The sequence below is a fragment of the Zeus faber genome (genome assembly GCF_960531495.2).
Source record: "Zeus faber genome assembly, chromosome: 3".
NCBI classification, from domain to species: domain Eukaryota; kingdom Metazoa; phylum Chordata; class Actinopteri; order Zeiformes; family Zeidae; genus Zeus; species Zeus faber.
The window spans coordinates 29762719-29785454 of NC_137190.1; the positions used below are offsets into that span (position 1 = coordinate 29762719).

Consider the following 22736-nt stretch of genomic DNA (forward strand, 5'->3'; position numbering starts at 1 on the left):
ATGCATATGATGTATTTTCTGGTAGAAGTTCCTTTGATTTATTAGTGCAGTGGCAGCATTGCAATTACAATGTTCAATTTCTGTGACCAGTAGAGGGAGCACTAGTCTATCATAACCTGGCCAAACAGAACAAATATGCGTATTTGCAAGCCTATTTAGCTCCAGACATCCATTCAGAGATAATAGTCAGTATCCAGGGATATAGACAAAGCCAATAGACTACCTTGGGAGGAGCTAACATACTTTTGTCGTCATCTTTTAGAAAGTGGGGAATTTCAACGAACCATCTGAATGTAGAGAGTTCATGAATGCCGGGAAGATAGTATCACAGTATTACTGCTATTTTAAATCTAATTTGAATATAAATCAATTCAGATATTACCCACTCGCAAATGTCCAACAAAGCAGACTGACCTCTGAGAGGGAGACAGGCACCGCCAGGTAGTTCCCCCCTTTCAGGATGAGGTGGCCCTTATGGAACAGATCCAGGGTCAGCTGAAGGTAGAGGACCGAGCCGTGGCTGCGGGTGGAGAAGTGGCTGCTGAACTTGCTGAGGATCAGGGGGTCGGGGGCCGTGCCCGTGGGCGTGGTGACGTTAGCGGCGACCTGGGTGCTGTTGCTGACCCGGAACTGGATGTAGTCGCTGAGGTCGGCCCCGAGGTCGCTGCTGTCCGGCAGGATGTCCAGCGAGATGCCAGCGAAGGGGAGGAGAGTGGTGATTTCCTGGGGGATTAAAAAGTTATTGGTATCATTCAATGATAATAAAAATGCACATAGCACTGGCTGTTCTTGTGACAACATTTTACATCCTCCTCCAATCATAAATTATCAGTGCTTTGGGTAAGTCAACCTCCATTTAGTTTCAAATTAGCCATACAGTTATGAGCTAAGCAGGTTGTACGGTATTTGTCTAAAGCATGCCAATACAAACCTGAAGATATAATGGTTTATTTACCAATTTCATAACTCAGCCAACGCACAGATTGGGAAGTCACAGAAAACCGTTTCCGCCATAATTATGATAAATATCACTGTATTTCTGCAGTTAATGTGTCGGATTACTACCTGATTGTCTATGGGTAAATGGCCGTCTGAACAAATCTGGTCGGCTTCAATGAGACAGGCACTTTACGCAGCACTGCGTGTTTGTTCCTGCGCGAGGTGAAATTGGCTGTTTGAGAGACATGGATAATGGAAGACAGGCATGGAGGCACTGGCAGGATTGCGGTGGTGGATACGCTTAGCGAGGCGTCATTGAGGCGTGGCTACTGGAGGCGATAATACACTGTCAAACAAACGCAGATGTGCGCCCAAAGACAAATACACATACACAGTTCACACAAACGGCACAAAAATAATATCATACACACACACACACACACACACACACACACACACACACACCACACATCCCCCTCAGCATTTAAGAACTGAAAGGGAGAATCGATTGTGTGATTTCTCTGGTGCATGGAAGAAGGAGAAACTAAACACACCAAAAAGCAGCGTTCATCTTCAACGATGCTTGAACAAGTTTCTGTCGGTTGCGGGGTGGAGATGGACCAAGAGACAGGTGGAACAAAAGGCAGCCTTAGCTGGGCATTTATTGAAACAAGTCACGGCGTTTGTCTTTTCAGACAAACGTATAAATAATGAGTGTGCAGTCTGGGAGTGGGAGACCAGCCTCGCTGTCAGGCGAGAGAGAGAGTGAGGCGAAAACACAGCAGAGGTTAAACAATCTTCTGCAGCTGCATCCCCTTCCGGCTGCCAGTGCCAGCTCTGCTCACCTGCAGATGGCGCCAAAACCGCTCCCCAATACCACAGATGCATTCTGCTCTGACTCATACAGCGCCGTGCAATACACTGTACTGAGGAGGGTGACGATGACTCAAGAGCATCTGTTGCTTACAGGCCTTTCTCACGTTCACATCCAATCTCTTTTTTACCAACCGCACAAAAACAAAAAAAACATTGCTGCAACTACATTTTTCAAATGTTGGCATATTCATTCAAATATTGACTTAAGACTGGATATTTTGCCACACTTCGTCCCTGAATACAGTCAGAGATACAACAGTATCTCTACCGACTCTCCCATGTGAATGGCCTGGCTGGAGGCTCAGAACTCCAGACAAACTCCCGGCGGTATTACCACACAGCCAGGCTGTAATCCAGCATGTATTTTGGAGACAGAAGTGTCCGTCCCTCGGCGGGATTACAAAAATGGCATAGAATAAAGGGTGGGGGTGCCAAGGCAGGGTGGATTAGGATGCAGGCTAGAGCGGTCGTATCCAAATCCACACGGGCTGTGGGATGGCGGCTCAACCAATGGAGCCTCGCTAACGTCGTTGTCAATCTGCGAGTCGCAGGCAACTACGCCACAAGGGAGGAATCATAAACTGTTTTGTTATGATAGACGCGCTGTGGGGTTAGAACAGATAGAATTACAACGCTGCGATGAGATTAGGCGACATGAAACAGGACAAGACGAGACATTATACAGTAGTCACGTGAGGGCCATTGCAGGATCACTATTACACACTGGTTGATAATGAAGGCGATCGAATTATGTTAATTATTGTGGATTTGGTAAATCCATGAAGACGCTGAAGAATGCCAAACTCATGAATCGAGGTTCAAGGCTTGGTCTTTTACTTCAAACTGTAACACGCGTGTGGATCTCAACGCCAAAGTGGGCGATGACTTCACAGTGAGAACACGGTACAGTACAGTATATACCACGGACTCCAAATCGATCTGTGGAATCATCTTCTTGGGACAGGTAGAAGGATATGTGGGGTCAGGTACCTTTCCACAGTAGCTCAACAACTTGAGGACCATGGAGTTGAGCGGGCTACCAGTGGAACGACCATGAAACGGTAGTAGTTATGATAGCGATGGCTCTCACCACCAGGCCTGTCCTCACGGTGACCACCAGCTTGAGCCAGACAGGGAACTTGGACATGATCTTGGTGATGAAGGTGGCGATGGTGTCCCCGTAGTCAGGCTTGTGGAACTCCGCCTCGTTGAGACTGTCCACCAATATGATGTAGTCTTCCTCTGGAAGCCTTCGCTCTAGGCAGGGACAGACGCAGAGAGAGAGAGAGAGAGAGAGAGAGAGAGAGAGAGAGAGAGAGAGAGAGAGAGAGCGAGGGAGAGGGAGAAAGAGAGCTGGGTATAGAAGAACTACCATTATCAATATCTTTAGGCTATTAACTGCTCCGGAAAATGTGCTCCATCGTAGTCCATAAAAATAAAACCCTTCCCTAATAATCGAAATGACCCCTGAAGTCGTCTTAGACAGATACAATGCTGTTGTGGGGGGTTTCCTTCACAAAGGGAAGCGATAAACTCCCCCACATTAAGATCTTTGTGCATCAGATGTCTGTCTGTTGCTACAACCCCACATACAGAGAGATGGGGGCAGGCAGAAAGGGTCAGTGAAAGTGAACCTTGATATATTTCCGTATATATATATATATATATATATATATATATATCCTCTTCCCCTCCGTGAAGAACTAAGGAGTGATACTTCCCTCCCTGCACGCCTCTTTATTCACCAATAGATTTTACATTCACGATAGATGTAAATCTTGAAGGAAGTGCTCCAGCTGCCAGTCGCCAGGGGCCATGTGGTTGATAAGGTTAAAAACAGGAAAGCACGTGACATGCTCATCATCTTACACATCACCTCATCCCTATTTTTTGTTCCTTTAGTGTTTGAGAGCTTTTTCTTATTCAGAGTTGCATCGTAGAAATCCGCTACAACTATAACCATCAAATCCACCTATGGATGGTTTGAAGATCAACGTTACTTGTATTTAATTCAAAATGTAATCATTTTCCAATGGTTCAATCTGATAAAAAAAATAAATAAACCAAATCAAAAAAGGTTTTTTGAGGCCCCAATGATAAAACCCGCATCTTCACTCCCACTCCCCGGTGCTTGGCATTTGCCTTTCCTGGGTATCTTGTGACCTTGAGGGCCCCGTGGGGCACTGCTGATGTTTCGCCCCGGCAAAGATAACACTCATCATTTCCCACACAAAAAGACCCAACATCTGTTTCACAGTGTGGAGCATTTAGAATCAGTGACCTTAACTGCAGGAAAATAATCTATAGAGCCATCACTAATGAGGCGCTTTCGTTGCCAGGAATATGGGCGGCGTTATTTTTTTATTTTTTTATTTATTCCGAGGGGACGGTGAAAAGGGCAGAGCTAAAAAGCTTGAAATTGGCACTATTCTAAATAGCAACAGACTTAAAAGTTGGATTTATACATTTGTCCTTAAGTGGGTGGGTTTAGATAGATAGATAGATGGATAGATGGATAGATGGATAGATGGATAGATGGATAGATGGATAGATGGATAGATAGATAGATAGATAGATAGATGGATAGATGGATAGATGGGCTGTGTGTCACCTTTTCGCAGACTGACTAGGGGTTCCAGGACCCCCTTGCGGAAGGCAGCGATGGGGTCCTGGACGCAGGAGCGCAGGCTCAGGAAGTTCTGCAGGTGAGTCTCCTGGACCAGCAGCTCTCTGTAGACCCTGAGCTGTGGCGCTCTGGCCAGCAGGGCGGCGACACTGTGCACGAACTCCGGCACCAGGCAGGTGTAGGTATTGTCCGCCTGGCAGAAATGATAGGCTACGACCTGACGCCGGAGAGAAAGAATGGCAGAAGAAGCAGGGGAGTGGCTAGGAAGGCAGAGCACATACATCAAGGAGTGAGAGAGGCCGCACTGTGAACATCAGAAATGGCGGCAAAAACGGAAATAAAAAGAGCTAAAAAGGCACGTCGCTCCGGAGGAGAGTACTCCTCTGAGTCATATTAACCTAGTTTTAGTCTAGAAACCAAACGCAATAAAAGAAGTGGTCCATTCAGCCTGTGCACAAGACTGCATTCCTGACTCAGAAAGAAAAGAAAAAAAAGCTACGTCAATAAATTGGTATTTAGTTTATTGTAGCCGTCAGCTGAGTGATCAGCGAGATTTGATGTTAAGGTCCATGGACAACAACAAAACAACCATGTGAGGATGAACCTGTATCCAAGAACAATCTGAGAAGGAAATGGTGATGATCGACACCAACCACCAACCACTACTTCACCACAAGACGTCCACATGTTGTGCAGAGGATTGATTTTTATTGTACTACTACGTGAATAGTAACATCTAGCGCAAGTGGTCCGACTTGTTCCCATGGAAACTGTTATTGAGGCCAAGTTATTCCATTCGTAGAGCCTTCAATGTCACGTCAACGTGTTGCAGTCGACAGTGTGTGGAGTAGGAGGAGAAGAAGAAGAATCCTGTGTTTTGTAAATATTACAGAACAACGTTTAGGCCTGAGAGAGAGAGACAGGGAGAGAGACGCCCCGGGAATCGTAGTTGTTTACATTTAGGGTTTAATTTATATGAAGGTGGAAAGACCCCCCACCGTCGTCACAACAACAAACAAAGGGAAGCGCATTGGCACATCTGCAAGTCCAGTACTGCACAATACACTGTTCGCCTACACACACTCACACACACACACACACACACACACACACACACACACACACACACACACACACACACACACACACACACACACACACACACACACACACACACACACACACACACACACACACACACACACACACAGCTTGTCAATCTGTGTAGCATGTGTTTGTGTGTATACATGTGTGTCTCTTCTGTGTATGTGTATGTGTGTGTGTGTGTGTGTGTGTGTGTGTGTGTGTGTGTGTGTGTGTGTGTGTGTGTGTGTGTGTGTGTGTGTGTGTGTGTGTGTGTGTGTGAGTGTGTGCGCGCACACGTTCCCATTTCTGGGTGTTTGTTTGCATCTATCTATCTGTCTATTGATCTGTGTATCTATTGCGAGAGAAAAATGCACATGATCAACTATTTGAATACAGGACATGTTGTATACAGGACAACAGTTTTTTGTATGTTACAAAGTTTTAAAAGACATTGTCTCTGGGTCTTAATCTCTATCACAGTTTATATGAAGAGACTGTTCGTTCTAAAAAATGTCAATTGTAGTATTGGAAAAACCAGACAACATTCCATCCTCACTTAAATCTTGTGTGGAAATAAAGATAACCCCAGGGGGGCTTAGAAGAGAGTTGTGTGTTTGTTTTATGGCATAGTCGGATTGTACCTGTGACCAGAGTTTGACTGTTAAATCACTGTTGAGGGTAATATCCGGAGAGCTGGTTGAGGGTCACAGTGTTGACACGTGACCAATGGCACACAACCTCTCTTCAGGATGAAGCCCTCTTGGTCAGTAGTAGGGGTAGACTGATCAGGACACTGCTTTGAAGCATGATTGTATCTTTCTCTTTATTCTGCAGAATAAATATCTTTAATACTCTCAGAGGTGAATCTGTAGCAGGCAGATTCACCTCACCGACCACGCAGAAGGATTTCTCCAACACTATATCTATCAATCTATCTCTCTTTCTCTCTATCTATCAATCTATCTCTCTATCTATCTATCCATCTATCTATCTATCTATCCATCTATCTATCTATCTATCCATCTATCCATCTATCTATATGTCCATCCATCTATATATCTTCAATCTATCTATCAATATGTACACACAGTATATGTCCAGATTTTACTATACATATACAGTATACGGTATAAATAAGCAAGTTTGTATTGTCGATACAGAGATTTATTGGATATTACTAGGTTTTCTATTTTTGGGTCATCTTTAGGTTTACTATATATTGCCATATTTTGTCCATTTTGTCCATATTATTATTACATTATTTTTCATTATGTTTTGATGTTATACCCAATTTCCCATCTATCCATCCATCTTTCTTTCCATCTATCTTTCTATCTATCTATCTATATATACACCAAATCTGCAGTTACCTTGGCGGCCAGGCATTTGATGGTCTCTCTTTGTGGTGCAGTGTCGCTCTTCTCCGGAGCTGCACTCTGGTTGGACTGGGAGTCTTTGCTGGGAGGCACGGGCTCCGGGAGCGCTTTGGAAACAGCTTTGCTCTGCCGCTCCGCACCTGAACGGAGACAGAGCCAAGAAATACACAGAGCTGCCAATTATAGACGGTAAACACAGTCTCCCGAGGGGACAAATGAAGTCTAGGATGAAATGTGATCGATGCGGAGCTATTAATTAGAGCTTCTTCCAGGCGACACAGGCAAATCTAACAGGAATGCAAAACAAAGTGAGTCGACCTCAACGGAGCGCGGCTTTATGTCTAAGTATGATACACTGTATTCATGCGAGCAGAGTTGCATGGATTCGATTGAATTTGATTACTAGAATGTCTTCTTATCTGAGTCACTTTGAATTCTAGGCGGTTGGATTGGTGTAAAAGAAAAAAAAGGCAAAGTAACACCTTAGCAATGATGTATCTCAGTAGTTGTGGGTAGTTGGGGCTTTTGTAGTTGGGGGGTTGGGAAATGACCCAACCAAGTAACCCATAAGCAAAGATCCAGTTGAAAACCAAATAAAACACGGATTCTTCTAAGTTGATCAAAGATTTCAGAATTCGTATCTACACAAGATGTACCTGCAAAGGGAGTATTGAAGGACAAAGTGCAGCTCTATGCAAAATATGTGCTCGATGCATATTCCTCATTATGTGATATAACTCCACATGCGTCACATTTTGTTATTCACTTTGACAACCCCCCCCAAAAAAAAAAAAAAAATCTCCACCGAGAGTCATCATGTTTCATGTATTTACAGTATATTTATTAATCTCCAGCTGGTAGAGTGGGAGGTTGTTGAACATTTCCTTCAAAGAAAAAAAAAAAAAAAAAGAACAGTTTTGGTGCCACTCAGCATCTCAAGTCTCTCTTTCCCCTCCCGCAACGTTACATTTGGGGGATTCAGCCACGAGGGAAAGCAGAGCAACACCACCGCCCGAATACCAGCCCATGATCCCAAGAAGTGTTCCTTTGCGATACACTGTATATGTGGATCTACACAGCAAATGGAGTGGTTGTGGACAACACATTTATCATAGCATACACAATGTCCCTGGAGGGGGGGGTTGTAGTTCGTACTTTGTTCTACCTTCAAAATGGAAAATGCCACGGGAACTTTTTTTGGGGCTATGACCCTATTTTCAGGTCTCAAAATTCTCATGATAACAGCAATTACAGAGTTAGCCTATTTTTGCTTTTTAATTATTATTTTGGAGCCTCACCAGTAATTTTACACTAAGTCACATCATATTATTTTTATTTTGTGTATTTTGGGTGTCGTCATAATAAAATCCAAGACTCCATTCAAATAAGAAAATAATTCACTGAGGAACACTTAGTTTTACCCTGTTTTTAATTTATTTCATTATTTTATTATTCTACTTTGTAAATGCATTTTGCTTTGCTTGTATTCTTATGTCACTATCTGATGGCCTAAAACTATCTGGAAAACCAACTTCGGCATTTTATGTCTTGTTTGAACCGCGCTGTCACAAAGACCTCGTGGTTGAAGTTCCATCCAAATCGATCCACATACGGAGCAGATATTAACAAAAAACCGACCAAAAATTTGCCGATTTAAAGACCGACGTGCCAGTACGCCAGTCCGAAATATGTCCAATCCGGCTAAAACTATCTGGAAGACACACATCGGCGTAAGCTAGAAACACATTTAGGGCGTCGTTTTAACTGATATGTCACAAGGATCATGTGGTTTAAATTTCATCAGAATCGATCCGGATATGGAGCAGATATTAGTGAAAAACTGAACACTTCTTGGTTGACTGACACGTCACACGTCTCGTTCTAAATTGAACGAGATGAGATTTACAGTAAGACGCTTTATGACGTCATCATACTATTTACTTGGACCGTGTCCATTGGGCAGCGTGGAATGGGTCCTTGTGTAGTCTTTAGAAGTTACTGAACTATCGATTTACGTGTATATTTATTTAGCTTCTCACCTGGTAGATGTCAGTAGATCTGTTCGATTGATATTTTAAATCCGTGGTCCACATTACTTTGCCGGATTAATGGAAAAATGAATAGGAAATAATTCTTGAAATGTCGTCTGATCGTCCCTCGACCACACTGTAATGTGCGACTCAATGATGAGTTCACAATACAAGGTGGTGTCGGAAAAAAATTGGAACATACTGAAAATGTAATCCAACTAAAACAACTGAAGTCAACCTTACTAAAGAAATACGTAAATTAGACTGCTATCGTAAATCAACGTAAATATGTCATAATTGATGTATACGACATACAACATCTACTGTCACAGAAACTCTGGCTATACTTCAATGCAGAAAGGTAAGTTATAATAATGACAACATATAGTTTCAAATAAAAAATAAGACTTTTCTTGGTAATAAATGTCATGGATAAACATTATCCTATAACTACACTTAACAAACTGTAATGAAAAGCCAGAAAGTGTTTGTGATCTTGACAAATTATTTCATAATAATTATAATTGCAAATTAATGTTAAAATTACATAAATGTTATCTTCATTACAATATAGACAAGTAATCTATCTAGTAATCTAAAGTAGTAATTACAAATAACATGTATTTATATATTTTTCAAATTAAATGTATTTGTTATTGTTATGAAAAGTAACTACAAATGTTATTTTTGTTATTTTTACAGATGCCGAAAAATAGGCAAAAAACTCAGACAATAAAGAAGCCACTGTCCAAAAGTCCAGTTGTCAAAATCAGTCACAATGGAAAAGAAAAAGTACAGAAGAAACGAGATGAGCAACCAGGAGACCCTTGCTGCGTTCAAGTAAACTCGGAAAATCGTGCTGCTTTTCAGCGAACCCGGGAAACTGTAAAAAACACCACGACCATACTTGACCCCATGTATTGCTGCATGCAGCTTTAATTATTATTATTATTATTATTATTATTATTGCATAGGCTACTTTTGTTACACCTTAAAGCATGGAGGGATCTACAAATTACTTATAAAGAAATAATGATATATTTTAAACCTATTGGCCAATATTTAAAAAAAATATTATCAGATAAAAATATATCAGTCTTAGAAACTTGCCTTGTCCACAACAAGCAACCCCACATGGGGTCCTGGCCCCAAGGTTGAGAACCTCTGCACCACTGTCCAGAGTGTGACTCTTACATTTAGGGGAGGAGCTGGGGCTGCTGTGGGTGTTGCCCCCTTGAGGAATGCGTCCACCATGACTGCTGAGCGTGACCAGCCGCCAGATAATGGCCGTCTTGCCGGAGCCCGCGTTGCCCACGATGACAGCCCCTCGGCCCTCGCAGCTGTTGCTCTTCCTCAGGACCTCCTCCAGACGTACAAAGAGCCAACTGCGGCCCACGAAGGGTGTGTCTGCCGTGACGCCAGGGACCTCGAACAACAGCGGCTTCAGCATGATATCGGCTTGCTTGAACGGCGCCAATCTCCCTGGGCGGAGTGAAAGCACAAAAGAGTTACATCAGGGTTGAAGACATAAGGCATAAGGAGAGAGAGCGGATTTTGAACACGGAGAGCACTACAGAGACACTTCAGTTTTTCAGGGGGAATTGAGCTTTTTGTCCATCTTACCCAGATTCAGACGAGAAAGGTCAACACCAATTTCAAACCTGTTTGTTCAGAGACTAAATATTGACGGTCAGAGTGCCCACTGAGCTCGCTCAATGCTATGCTGCAGATCCGATAAACTAGTCTCGCTCCTCGCTCCTGAACATCTGAAAAGCTGAGTTAATTCAGTGACACATCTCTCGTCATTATGATGGGTAAAAGTAAAAATATAAAAATGTCCACTATAGCACATGCGGCTCCAGTCTGAATTATTTTGGACTATCCACCAGCGATAATCAGCTGTTTGTCACCTGTGTAACTTAACATGTTGGTGCTGTAGGGTTGCCAGTTCAGTCTGCTGAGTTGCAGTCTGTACCTGGCAACCCTCAACCCACTTAAAGCATCATTTCACAGTTGATGATCACTGTGCCCAGTGGACAGACGAATAGTCAAAATTCCTGAATGAAGCGGCATTACTTAAATAACTCAGCTTTTCAGATGCTGGAAGGTGCATTTCTCAATTTCACAGGAGTCAGGCCGGTTGATCCCATCTGCAGCCTTGCATTGAGCGTACACGTTTTAGCATGCAGCCCGTCAATATCGCCGTTCTGGACACGGATTGGTATCAAAATTGAAGGACAAAATTGGTATAGACCTTCTCATCTGTATCTGGGTAAGATAGACAAAAAGCTAACTGCCCATGATGGTGAGTTCTTGGCCGAGTAGAAGTGCTTGTGTTCGATTTAACGGGTTCCCCTTTGAAGTTGCCGGGTATTACAACAATGCAGCACATTGGCCAGAGGATTTCTAGAGATCCTGTGATTGCTTTTATGTAAATATTTAGTATTCTACTGTCCTATCAAACCAAGCTTGATAAGACACGGTAACGTAAATTACCTTTGGAGTCGTCATTTGTACGGCCGGCTGTGTTGTGCTTGCGAACAGAGCCTCTCTGTCCGGATTCTTTATGGGTGTCTAAATGAGTGAGATCCTCCAATCTAGTGGAGCTGGTTGCTGGGAGGACGTACAGAACGAGGGAAGATGGGGGAGAGAGAGAGAGAGAGAGAGAGAGAGAGAGAGAGAGAGAGAGAGAGAGAGAGAAGCGAGAGAGAGAGAGAGGAATAGGAAGACGGTGGTTAGGAGCTTTAGAAAATGTACAAGGACTCTCCTGTACCCGTGCATGCCACACACTCAGGTACACTCATGTATCCATGTGACGTGAAGCATAAAAAATTCATGCTCTAAAAGAGGAATGTTCAGTGAGCAGCACCAAAAGATAAGGATTGAATAAGAAGAAGAAGAAGAAGAAGAAGAAGGAGAAGAAGAAGAAGAAAGAAAGAAAGAAATCCATAGACAGAAAGAATGTTGCATACTATCTTCAGAAAATCAGAAAAACCCATTCAGCATAAATGATTGGGAGGCAGCACCAGCCGTGATGCAAAGCCCATAACTGTCACTAACGGGATTACACACACACACACACACACATTATCATAATTACCCAATAAGCCATTGTAATACAGACAAATAGTTTGCACGAGCCAAATCCCATTCCCTTTCTGTAGGCCGAGTGCGTCAAGCAATCAAAGCATGCTCCGTGACACCGCACTCACAGACCCCACTTAATTATTTGAAAAATGTATAAATACAAATAAATAACACACACGGTCAATGAATCAAAATGTAAAATTAAAGCTGAAGAGTGAGGTCTACAGGGATCACAGGTCGATTCAACTCCATACAGTTGGTGAACTGGTCGGAACAATTCGTCAAAGATTTGTTTTTATAAAGGGAAAATAATCTGGTCAAGTCAAAATTATATCAAGATTTATTCCTACTAGAAACTAACCACCAACACTGACACAATGTATGAATTGCTACTTTGATGTGAATATGGACTACCCCATACATGGACTACCCACTACCGCTCTAGAGTAAGAAAAGAACGGCCTACACCCTGCTGAATCCCATGTTTGGCTGCGCTGTGTTGTGTTGTGGGAGTCCTTAGCATGACACAGCCCTTGCTTCTCTTTCTCTCCCTTAATAAGGGAAGATCCAATCCAAGTGGCTTATGAATCCCCCCGCCTGGCAGAAGCCCAGCTAACTAGATTACACACATTACAGCTGGATGAGAGTATAGCGGCTGAATAGATACTCAAAAGGCTCAGATAAAATGGCCTTTTTCTGAAGTCAATACACAGAAAATCAAAAATTAAACCGCTGAAAAGAGGTGCAGCAGTTTTATCTTAGGGAGGGTACATTGCTGGTTTGGTACTACCACACACACGCACAGCATTACACACCACACCTCTCTCCTGCCCTCATTCACCTCTATACTACACAAAACAAAACCCACACGGCTCAATGAATAATGTACCGTGGTCCAAAATTCTCTTAAAAAAAAAAACTGGCATTGCGGCTGCCTCTAATCCTCTCTGAGTGGGATGAAAATGGGTCCAAGTTACATTGCACTAGTTTGTAAGGCTGTAGATGGTCAAACAGGCAGCAGATAAGGAACCTCTGTATCCTCCTGCACACGTACAAAAAAACCCACAAAAAAACATGAAAAAGGAAACCCATCACAACAAGCATCACGATGTGGAGTACATGTATAATTCAGTCATGGTAATCTGGGGGCATCTTAGGGAACTGCAGTACATCCCTGAGCTCCTATTGGGCTAAAATCTTTAAAGCAGCAATTATGGATGCAGCTCAGCGATCGGCCAGACTCGTCCTGGAGCGGAGCGTCCTTTTAGGTCCCGAGATGAAGACTAATCACCACCAGCAAGATTTGGATACAAACCTTCTCCCACCGTCACACCACGACAAACCACCATAGGACCACCGCTCCCCCGTTCACACTCTCAGATAGACCACCGCGCCTTGATGCTCTTGTTTTTCTGAATTGCACCAAAATCGCGGGGTGACAGCAAAAAACCGTCCGGCCAACCGTCACTGTGGGTTCTCTCATTTCAGTCCAAGCTACAAATAGACATCTGAGGAAATCTGAGGACAGCGACGAGGGCGATGGCGATGGGAAAGTGTGAAGGATGGCAAGTCGGGACCGGGATGTGATACATACGCGCTTTTTCTCCATTGTCTTAGTTACCTGATCAATGAAAATCAAGCTATTTTTCCTTTTATATCTGACATGTTTAATGTGGCTCCGCTTACCGGATTTGGATTTTTTATCTTTTCGTAGCCAAATACCATCAGGCCGTTGGTATCCACCTCGAGCGCTCGGTGAAAATTCTTGGTGCATCCGGCCTCATTGCTTAAGTCGAACACAGCGACACGGTGCAGCCAAGTTTCCATCTGCGTCAGTGAGCCCAGCCAACTTACGCCTCCTCTGCATCACAGAAACATGGTCAGCACCCGCGGATGTGTTACCCCGCCATCGCTTTCGGCTCCAGCCCGAGCGTTCAATAGCCGGGATCATGGACTGAACACAACCGTTAGGAATCGAATTTTGGCGATTTATCGGGTCTCGTTATTGCTTCAAAAAGCTAACGTGGTCGCCGCGAGAGGTGTAAAGCGGTAAGCAAGCGGAGGTGTCGAGAAACGGCCTTGTGGGACTTCTCAAACTCTCACTCTGACATTTAATCCATATTTTATGTCTGGGGGAGATGAACCGATGGCTCGGCCTAGCAATCAGGAACAGCACAAGCCATTAAAACTAAACTAAGATAAGAACGTACCTGCCACCGAATTGGGGCGGGGCATGACCAGGGAGGAGGTGCCATGCGTGTTGCGTTGCGGGAGGGGTCTTTTGGGAGGGGGCGGAGTCCTGGCGCCCATGTGCTCCTTCCTCGGCGAGGCCTCATCTTTCAGTACGGTCAGACCGCACCTGGCGGGGCCCGACGGGAGGGCCTCCTCGTCAGCGTGGCCCCCGACCCGAGCGCCGGCCCCCGAGTCGTCGTCCTTAGTCAGATCAACTGCGGAGGAGCAGCTGCGCTCCTCGTTCTCGGAGGAACTGGTGATGGTCGCTGAGTCACGCCAACGGGGTGGGGGTGGGGGTGGGTGGTTGGCGTTTGGGTTGGTGTTAGGAGAAGAGAAAAAGATAGAAAAAATGCTAAATCATACTAAGCATGGCAGCTGACTACGTGTGATTCCAAAGCGAATCAGAAATTTGAAGGCAGCGGTGAAAGCGAGCACATAGTAGTCTAAACCAACGCGCTGTTTAATCTATTAACAATGAAAAGAGACATTCATATTTAATCACGCAGCCTCTGAGACACAATCAATCCAAATGGCTGTGTAAAAAAACTGGATGCGCCCTTTGCCCCTTTGTATTTCTATAAATACAAACTCTATTTAGGGAGGGGGAAAAAAGTTTCCTATTTTAGGAGAATCAGACACATAAGCAACAAAGACAGCAGTGTCCTAGTTTTGACAGAAGGGAGCTGAAGCCTGAGGCTCAAGTGGCGCAGGCAAAGTAGAGAAAGTAGCGGAGGGAAATGGGTGCCGACTTTGCAGGGACCCACAATTAAGACCGAGCTTCATCCTAAAACAACGGGGTCTCTGCGTGGAAGGCTTTGGAAATTCCGGGCCATCGCTCACATATTCTGGGATGACTGATGAGGGAGGATTCACCTCCCAGTGATAAGTGGGCCCCCGTTGTTTTTGTGTTTGGGGCTGTCTGTGTGACATTAATGTCACGTTATTGACTCGTGTCCCTGACTTGTGTTATATCTGATTCCGATCCATCTGGTTGATGAAGGTTAAATTATATTTGGGATTGGGATCATATCACAAGAATATTCTAAAGACGAGAACGGTACATTCTCATAGAGTCTGAGAGTGTGCGAAATTATTCCGAACAGTTTATTAGCCAAATCGACTCTCACCTATAATCCCACTGTCCTTGCTCTCCAGGGTTGAAGTGGGGCTCTGGACGGGCCCCGGGCTGCCGGCAGGTACGAGTCCCGGGCTAAAGCCAAGGACCATGTTGGCCACGGGGCTAGAGAGGGTTCCGGAAGGGCTGGTGCTGGTGCCACAGGGGGACGAAGGCAGAGGCAGAGCCAGGGTCCTTGGTGCCCCCCCTGTGGCGGTGCTCAGGGTATTGGGGGGGCTCTCCGAACAGGGGGAGGCAGTGCTGCAGGTCAGAGTGGAGCTGGGACTACCCCCTTGGGTTGAGGTGTCACACTGCACAGCAGAGAGGGAACAGATGGGTACGCCGGATGGGCAAAGAGATACAGTTGTAGGGGGGGAAAAAGTGTGGAAGGAAGTAAAGTGCAAGACAGAAAGATAGAGAGAGGGAGGCTGGGGAATAAAAAGACCCATTCTGTAGAGTGATAGCAGAGAGAGAGAAAGGAAACATTACATTCTTCAATTATAAGCTCTAATGTAACATAAATAAACCTAATTACTCATACCTACTGTGGATTTAGGTCACAGGGGAGGGTTTTCTGTGCCATAAAGAAAAGCTGAACATGTAGGCATGCCTCTGTCCTGGTCTGCACCGTGTAAGCACATGTGTGAGTATTTCATTTGAGTTGTTTAACTACGGTCTCCGCTCATCCACGACCCCGCCCTCCGCTAAAACGTGATACTTTTTCTGCTGGTTTCTCAGTGTTATCTCACCTGCGTTGCCCAAAATAACCAAGTAAATATGGGAAACAAATTGAATTCCTACAGCAACCCAACAGCCCGCCACCCTAATGTGTTTCTTTTCCTCTTTTTATTCATGAATGGAATAAAATGTGAATTACGAAAGGAGCGTTTTCATTTGCTCTTTGCTTTGCTGACGGAAGTGGTGTAAAGCATAAAAACAATCTAGGCCTGCCTTCTTGTAGCCAAACCTTCAGCTCTGTGACCCGGGGAGACTGCAGGGAGAAAAACGCAGGCAGGCAACGGGAAGCCGCTCTGTGCTATTCCCTTTATACCCTGCCCTCATCTATCTTTGCCCGCTATCGCAGTGAAGCCGACTGTATCTGGAGCTCAGGTGTGGAATGAGGCTGAGAAACTGGGCCAAGGCTGTGCAGCAGAAAGATACAGAGAAGGAAGGGGCGATGTGGGGAAAAAAAGCATGTGTATATATCTATCTAGTATAAGCATCTAAATCTATCGATATCTATATATCTATATCTAGAAACATCACAATATCTCCTCATGTACCGGAAATCCAATGTTCAAAAATGCGACAGTAGTTCAGATCATTGAACTGTGCTGTGCTTGCTGAAAATTTGTATTACAGACCTCATATTGGGAATTATTCACTTTTGGGCCACATCGTCATGAATGTACGCATAATCATAATCACTGAATGATAATATTGCATTATCGTCCAGCAGGCAGAGGAGAATACGCTATAACCCTGTTATAACGACCGGCAAAGCCCCAGAGCAGACTGACTGGAGGATTAGAGCTGCGCAGATGCAGTTTCTCAACAAAATCAACACACACAGTGGGAATAAAAATATATATGTCGCCGTGTATTTTGACAGGTTCTGATGTAGGAACGAATTAAGGTCCAACATTCTCCTGAGCGTGTTTTCCCACTGAATGCCATCTCAGAAGAATTTGCTTTGGAGAAAGGGGGGAGAAACGGGGACACATTTTAATAACAGTGTTTGTGGAAGAACAGAACCTAATGGTCAGGTAGGAGTACAATAAATTTGCCTCTTGGGGGGGCAGAGGGGTGGGGGAGCGGGGGATGGGGGGTGGATCGATATGCCTTCTCATACCTTCTTTTCCCTCTTGGCCTCCATAGGAGAGCTAGCTATGCCGGGGGCTGATTCTCCCAGTAAGAAACATAGTCTGGTCATCAGTTCCTGGGGAGAAAGGGAGGAACCCGACGACCAGGGCTCCACGTGGAGGTCTGGAACACACACGCAGGAAAGACATGTTAATAGGATGTGAAACCAAACAGAGGAGGGGGGTGGGTCTCAGATCAGATGCCACCACCCGACCTAGATGCTCTGTAATAGATGCATCCAAGAGTCAGCGTAGCCCCAGCTGCCCCATGGACAGCGGCCTTTCAAGGCGGCGATGTTGCGTCGTGGTTCTGTTTGTGCACACACACACACACACACACACACACACACACACACACACACACACACACACACACACACACACACACACACACACACACACACACACACACACACACACACACACACACTCACTCAGGCTTGCACGCAGCGTTCTCAGCCGAGGGACGGGTGTTGAATGCCAATGAGCCGAGCGTCACCTCCCAGGCGGGCAGGGAGGGAACAAGGGTGTCTGGTGCTGCGCCTCGGCTCCCACTCCCGGATAGATTGGTGGAAGGACATAGGCCATGTGCTGCATTCATTTGTCACTGTTTAGGGTTCCCTGACGCCCTAGAAAGAAACACCCCCCCCTCCCGCCCGCCCTCCTGTCCCCGTTCCCCGGTCTCCCATGCGGACTCTCTCAAGGACGAGGGGATCAATAATTTTCTCATTTTTCTGTGTCCCCAGCAATATGGGCGTAATCAGTCATGAAAAAAAGGGCTCACTTTTCATTTGGCATCTCATTGATACGCCCATAATCAGTTGATTGAGAGGATTTTGTGTCTTTTTCGGTCGTGTCTCATTGATATGCTCTAATCAGCTGAGTAATGGGCACAGTGAGTGGGGAATATGGGCGCGGAGTGTGAGCGGCGCACTCCTCTCCTCTCTAGATTTTTCGGGCTGGCCCAGCTCTCCCATGGCTCTTCAGAGGGGGGGGAGTTCTTTTTTTCATTGCACTGTGGTCCACAGATGGATCCGCTCTGTGGCGCTCAAGGTCAGTTTTTTGTGGGGGACGAGTGTGGTCATTTCGGGGGGCCTACGTCACCTCTATCGAGTTATAACCTAATGGCGTTATAAAAAAAACAACGGGGGCGGGGGGGGGGGTTGGTTGGTAAACTTAATATTTTAGTCAGTGGAACACAGAGTTCTGATCGGGAGTAATATTATGACAGAAACACTGAATGTCCAGCGCTATCCATCAAACCACCAAGCAGTTGCCATTGGAAACAGGAAGCTGAGAGGTGCCTGGCAACCAGAGTGGAAGATGCTTTATATGAATTGAATTGAACAGCCTTGGGCCAGCCCGCTGGTCTCAACATACAAAACACTCGCTGGGATGGGATATTTGCAATGTCATTGCACATATACATAGCCCTAGCAGCACTAATTGACCAATTTACACAAAAGCCCAAACATGTTTATTGTGTCTACAATAATTCTGTCTATGTCAGCATAACCCACCAGGGATCACATTCACAGGGGTGCTCCTACATCATTTGGACAGAAAACCTTAATCCAAGGCCCCTTTAGAATACTTTACGTACCTGCACAGGTACAGAATAACAACTGTATCTGCAGGGTTGCACTGACAACCACACACTAAGGTTTTCCACATCCACACACAAATACAAATGAGCTTGCGTGCATTGTTCCTGAAACCTAAATCCACAGGCTTTTCATGCTAAACCAACTATTACTTCTGTCAATCTCGCCCCCATTCGCTTACCTCTCATACCCCCTAACCCATTCACTTCATCTTCATTAAAGCTTTTGATAAATCCCTGAAAAACAAGCGTGAGACTCAAAACACTGATCACACACATGCACACACACGCACGCACACGCACACACACACACACACACACACACACACACACACACACACACACACACACACACACACACACACACACACACGCACGCCACTTCTCTCTCACCTCTGTGGTCCGCCTTGCCACGGTGCGCGGCGGCAAAGACAAGAGCTTCTCTCGGATAGGAAGAGCCATCCACATACTCCAGCTTCCTTATCAGTGCTTCAGCCAGAGCAAGGAGGGAAGAGAGCAAGAGTAGGAGGGAGAGGGAGAGGGAGAGGGAGAGGGGAGTGGAGATAGGGAGGGATATGAAAGAAAAGTGAGTGAGAGAGAGAGAGAGAGAGAGAGAGAGAGAGAGAGAGAGAGAGAGAGAGAGAGTGAGAGAGAGAGGGAGAGAGAGAGAGAGAGAGAGAGAGAGAGATTAAGCGTCTCCTGATGAGATCTGTGGTGCAGAATTTGAATTGAGTCCCCCGAATGAAGCGGTGCATGTGCACGTACCACGAGGCGTGGATGCAAACAGCACCATGCTGGTGTTTATCTATTATACATCAGCGTTACTAATGTGTCCGACGGCCGGGAGGGACAGAGGTGCGATGGCATCGGTGTGTGGTCTCTGGTATTCGGACGGTGAAGGGGTTCGCCAGACGCATGAAAACACATATTTAGATTGTATAGGACCGAAGCTCAGTCAAACACAAATCTGTGTATTAATCACCCTGTTTGTGGAAAAATCAGTCTGGTGTACCGTGAAATTTACCTCACACTACGGCCATTTGCAGACGTTTTCATCTGCAGGAATGCAGATTCATTAGAAGACCTGCAATCTAAATATATATATATATATATATATATATATATATATATATATATATATATATATATATATATATATATATATATATATATATATACACACACACGATATCTAGGTCTTAGGTAAGCCCAAATGTTTTCAAGCCAAAGATAACATGAAAGTCCCACTTGTAAAAAGCCTTACTTGCTAAAAAATGCTGTCATCTAGTGGCTGACTTTGCACATGCCCGTGGTCGGTCATTAAATGCGCGGGTTAAAATGTGTCACATGTTCTTGGGCCATAATGTTGTGTACTACTTGTAAAGTTTGCCCCAATATATACAATATATGACCGCTAGAAGCCGACGAATGACAAATACAAGCCTGTGAAAAGGCCCTGCTTTCTTGTGGTTTAAAAAAAAAAAAGGTTATTTCGCTCTTTGCTTTAATATTGAAATGTGCCAAAATAGGTTGTTCGTAAATATAAGTGGTGACTGGTAATTACAAACAAATGATGACTATACCATTCCTATTCATTATTCTATTCATATGATTGTACTACTATTTAGACATTGCAGTTGTAGCAGTTGTTTTTTTTGTTTGTTGGCCTTGGCCCAGCCCCGGTTTGGTCTACAATATGTGCCTGAGTCCGACACCCACCTGGGGACTTGATGCAGGAGGGGGAAGGCACCATGCAGGACTGGCGGGGGAGCAAAGGGGAGGAGGGCAGGGACACTGACACGCCCTTGGTCAGCCTCCTCAGCCTGCGAGGGTTTCCAAGGTGTGCGTTGGGGTTCGGGTCCTGGAAGTGCTGGCCTTGCCCCCCGCCGCCGCCACCAACGCCGCCGCTACCTCCTCTGCCTCCACCTCCACCTCCACCTCCACCTCCCCTCTGATATGAGCTGTGAGAGCAGACCTCAGCACCTACCGACACAGGACAGAGACCTAAAATCCATCCCAAATAGACAACAGGATAAAGCAATAAATATCTTACTGATGCTACCTTTAATACAAGAGAGAACTCTGGGATTGAGAATGCAGCTTGTCTCGAGGCGGTGGTATTAAAACTTTTTTTCCTCCCTAGGATTTCAAGGACTCGATAATATACATGAAAAATGTGTCATATGCAAACTAATGTGGCTTATAATAAACCAGGTCGAGCAGTCAAATTCATTTGTGGGTTTTATTGCCTATTCACACAGGCTAACGGGGTCAGAAAGGTGCACAACTAACAAAAGAAAGAATAATAATAATAATAATAATAATAATAAATATAGCTGCAGGCAGCAATACATGTGGTCTAGTATCGACACCAATACAATTTTTTGAATTCCCATGGAACGTGTTTGTGCTGTCACGCCTCTTTACATCAGCATTACTACTAAAACGAGTTTCAATCTTCAGAGTTCCCCTTGAACGCAGCATCAGCTGACGTAATGACGCGATGACAACAAGTTTTCCGAGTCGCTGTGCCACGCAGAATTACTATTTTATCCTAAATATTAGAAGGTGGCTGTCTACTACCTGTAGTCCACAGAGTCCTGCCTCGCGGTGTCTCTGCGGAAGGAAATCACTCCGTGTGGAAGTTCCCAACAACACAGTTGCATTCAAGCAGATGAAACACTGCATGTCCCTCCCTGACATTTCATCAAATCTCTTGACCTTGTGGACTTAAATAAAAGAGACACGATTCTGACCTGGTGCTCTGGAGATGCAAGCGCGCAAACGTGTGAGGACACAAACACGGAATATGTTTTGGACTTTTTTGGACTCCTTCAGTTTGTGTGTGTGAGGACTGGCTGGGATACCGCAAAATAAGGAGGGACACGGCACCGGGTTCGATGCGAACAGAAAGCTTTTGTATTTACAAAAAGGGCAAAAGAGATAAAATATCAATCGATTAGCCCCGCTCACGTCAAGCCGGTAAGACAATACACACACGCTCACGCACACGCCCGCACGCGTGCAGTTGCAAGCACAACAGAGTCTACACTACGTAGCTCGCACGGTGCGAATGTGCATTCGTAGTAGGCTTGGGCCGATATTCGATAATAACGAATATCGCAATATTTGCCACCATACATGATATTTTCACGGTATCAAAATATTGCCTCCCTCCCGCACGTATGCGCGCAACAGCGTGGAAGCAGATGGTGTTTACGTTGCGGCTCCAGGTTATTACTTGCATAACTAAAATTATATTAAAAGAAGATGTTTTGATAATTGTTATACAGAGCTGCCAAGTCTCACGCTTTGACCGTGAGACTCACACGTATCATCCGGTTCACACACTCACGCGGCACGTCTTGTATTTCTCACGCTGAGAACCTCAAAAATAGGTAAAATTGCTTTTATTTCTTAATTCAACATATATACTTCCTCACTCGCGCTGGCTTGGTGCCTGTCATTGTTCGCCTTCCACACGCACGTTACGTGAACACCCACGCGCAACTTGCGATCTGTTCTCCGTGGTCCGGCATTAATGGTTCACTGTTTCTCCAAAGAAAACAAATACAAAATGCAAATACAAATAGAAATACCAGCCTGAACATTTCCAAGGAGAATAATAATAATAATAAAGATCTGCAGGCTGGACCGTAATAGTAATAATAATAATAATAATAATAATAATAATAATAATAATAATAAATAAATATATTAACAAATTGGATTATTTTCAATAACACCTCCCCCCACCCCGCCCCTCCACATCTAACAATATTCCCAGTGCAATTCTTTAATTTTCTCTTGCCCCCACTTGCAATTCCTCCGCACCCCACTAAGGGAAGGGGCCGCAGTTTGAATACCACTGTCTTGAGGTGTGAGGGCGAAGTGATGCAGAGCTG

At 44.8% G+C, this 22736-nt stretch overlaps 1 protein-coding gene across 1 annotated transcript in view; it reads right to left on the reverse strand.

The window, feature by feature from the left end:
* The window catches only part of LOC307227893 (protein TANC1-like), a gene marked incomplete at both ends in the record, with an annotated part of 37762 nt that overhangs the window by 13737 nt on the left and 1289 nt on the right, over positions 1-22736 (reverse strand). Inside the window, 11 exons of the mRNA XM_079997334.1 lie at positions 415-723; positions 2906-3072; positions 4427-4658; positions 6898-7043; positions 10128-10415; positions 11430-11546; positions 14231-14518; positions 15380-15677; positions 17219-17352; positions 19225-19320; positions 20551-20814. Coding sequence (XP_079853460.1) covers positions 415-723; positions 2906-3072; positions 4427-4658; positions 6898-7043; positions 10128-10415; positions 11430-11546; positions 14231-14518; positions 15380-15677; positions 17219-17352; positions 19225-19320; positions 20551-20814 — 2339 coding nt within the window. The remainder of the gene's footprint in view (positions 1-414; positions 724-2905; positions 3073-4426; positions 4659-6897; positions 7044-10127; positions 10416-11429; positions 11547-14230; positions 14519-15379; positions 15678-17218; positions 17353-19224; positions 19321-20550; positions 20815-22736) is intronic.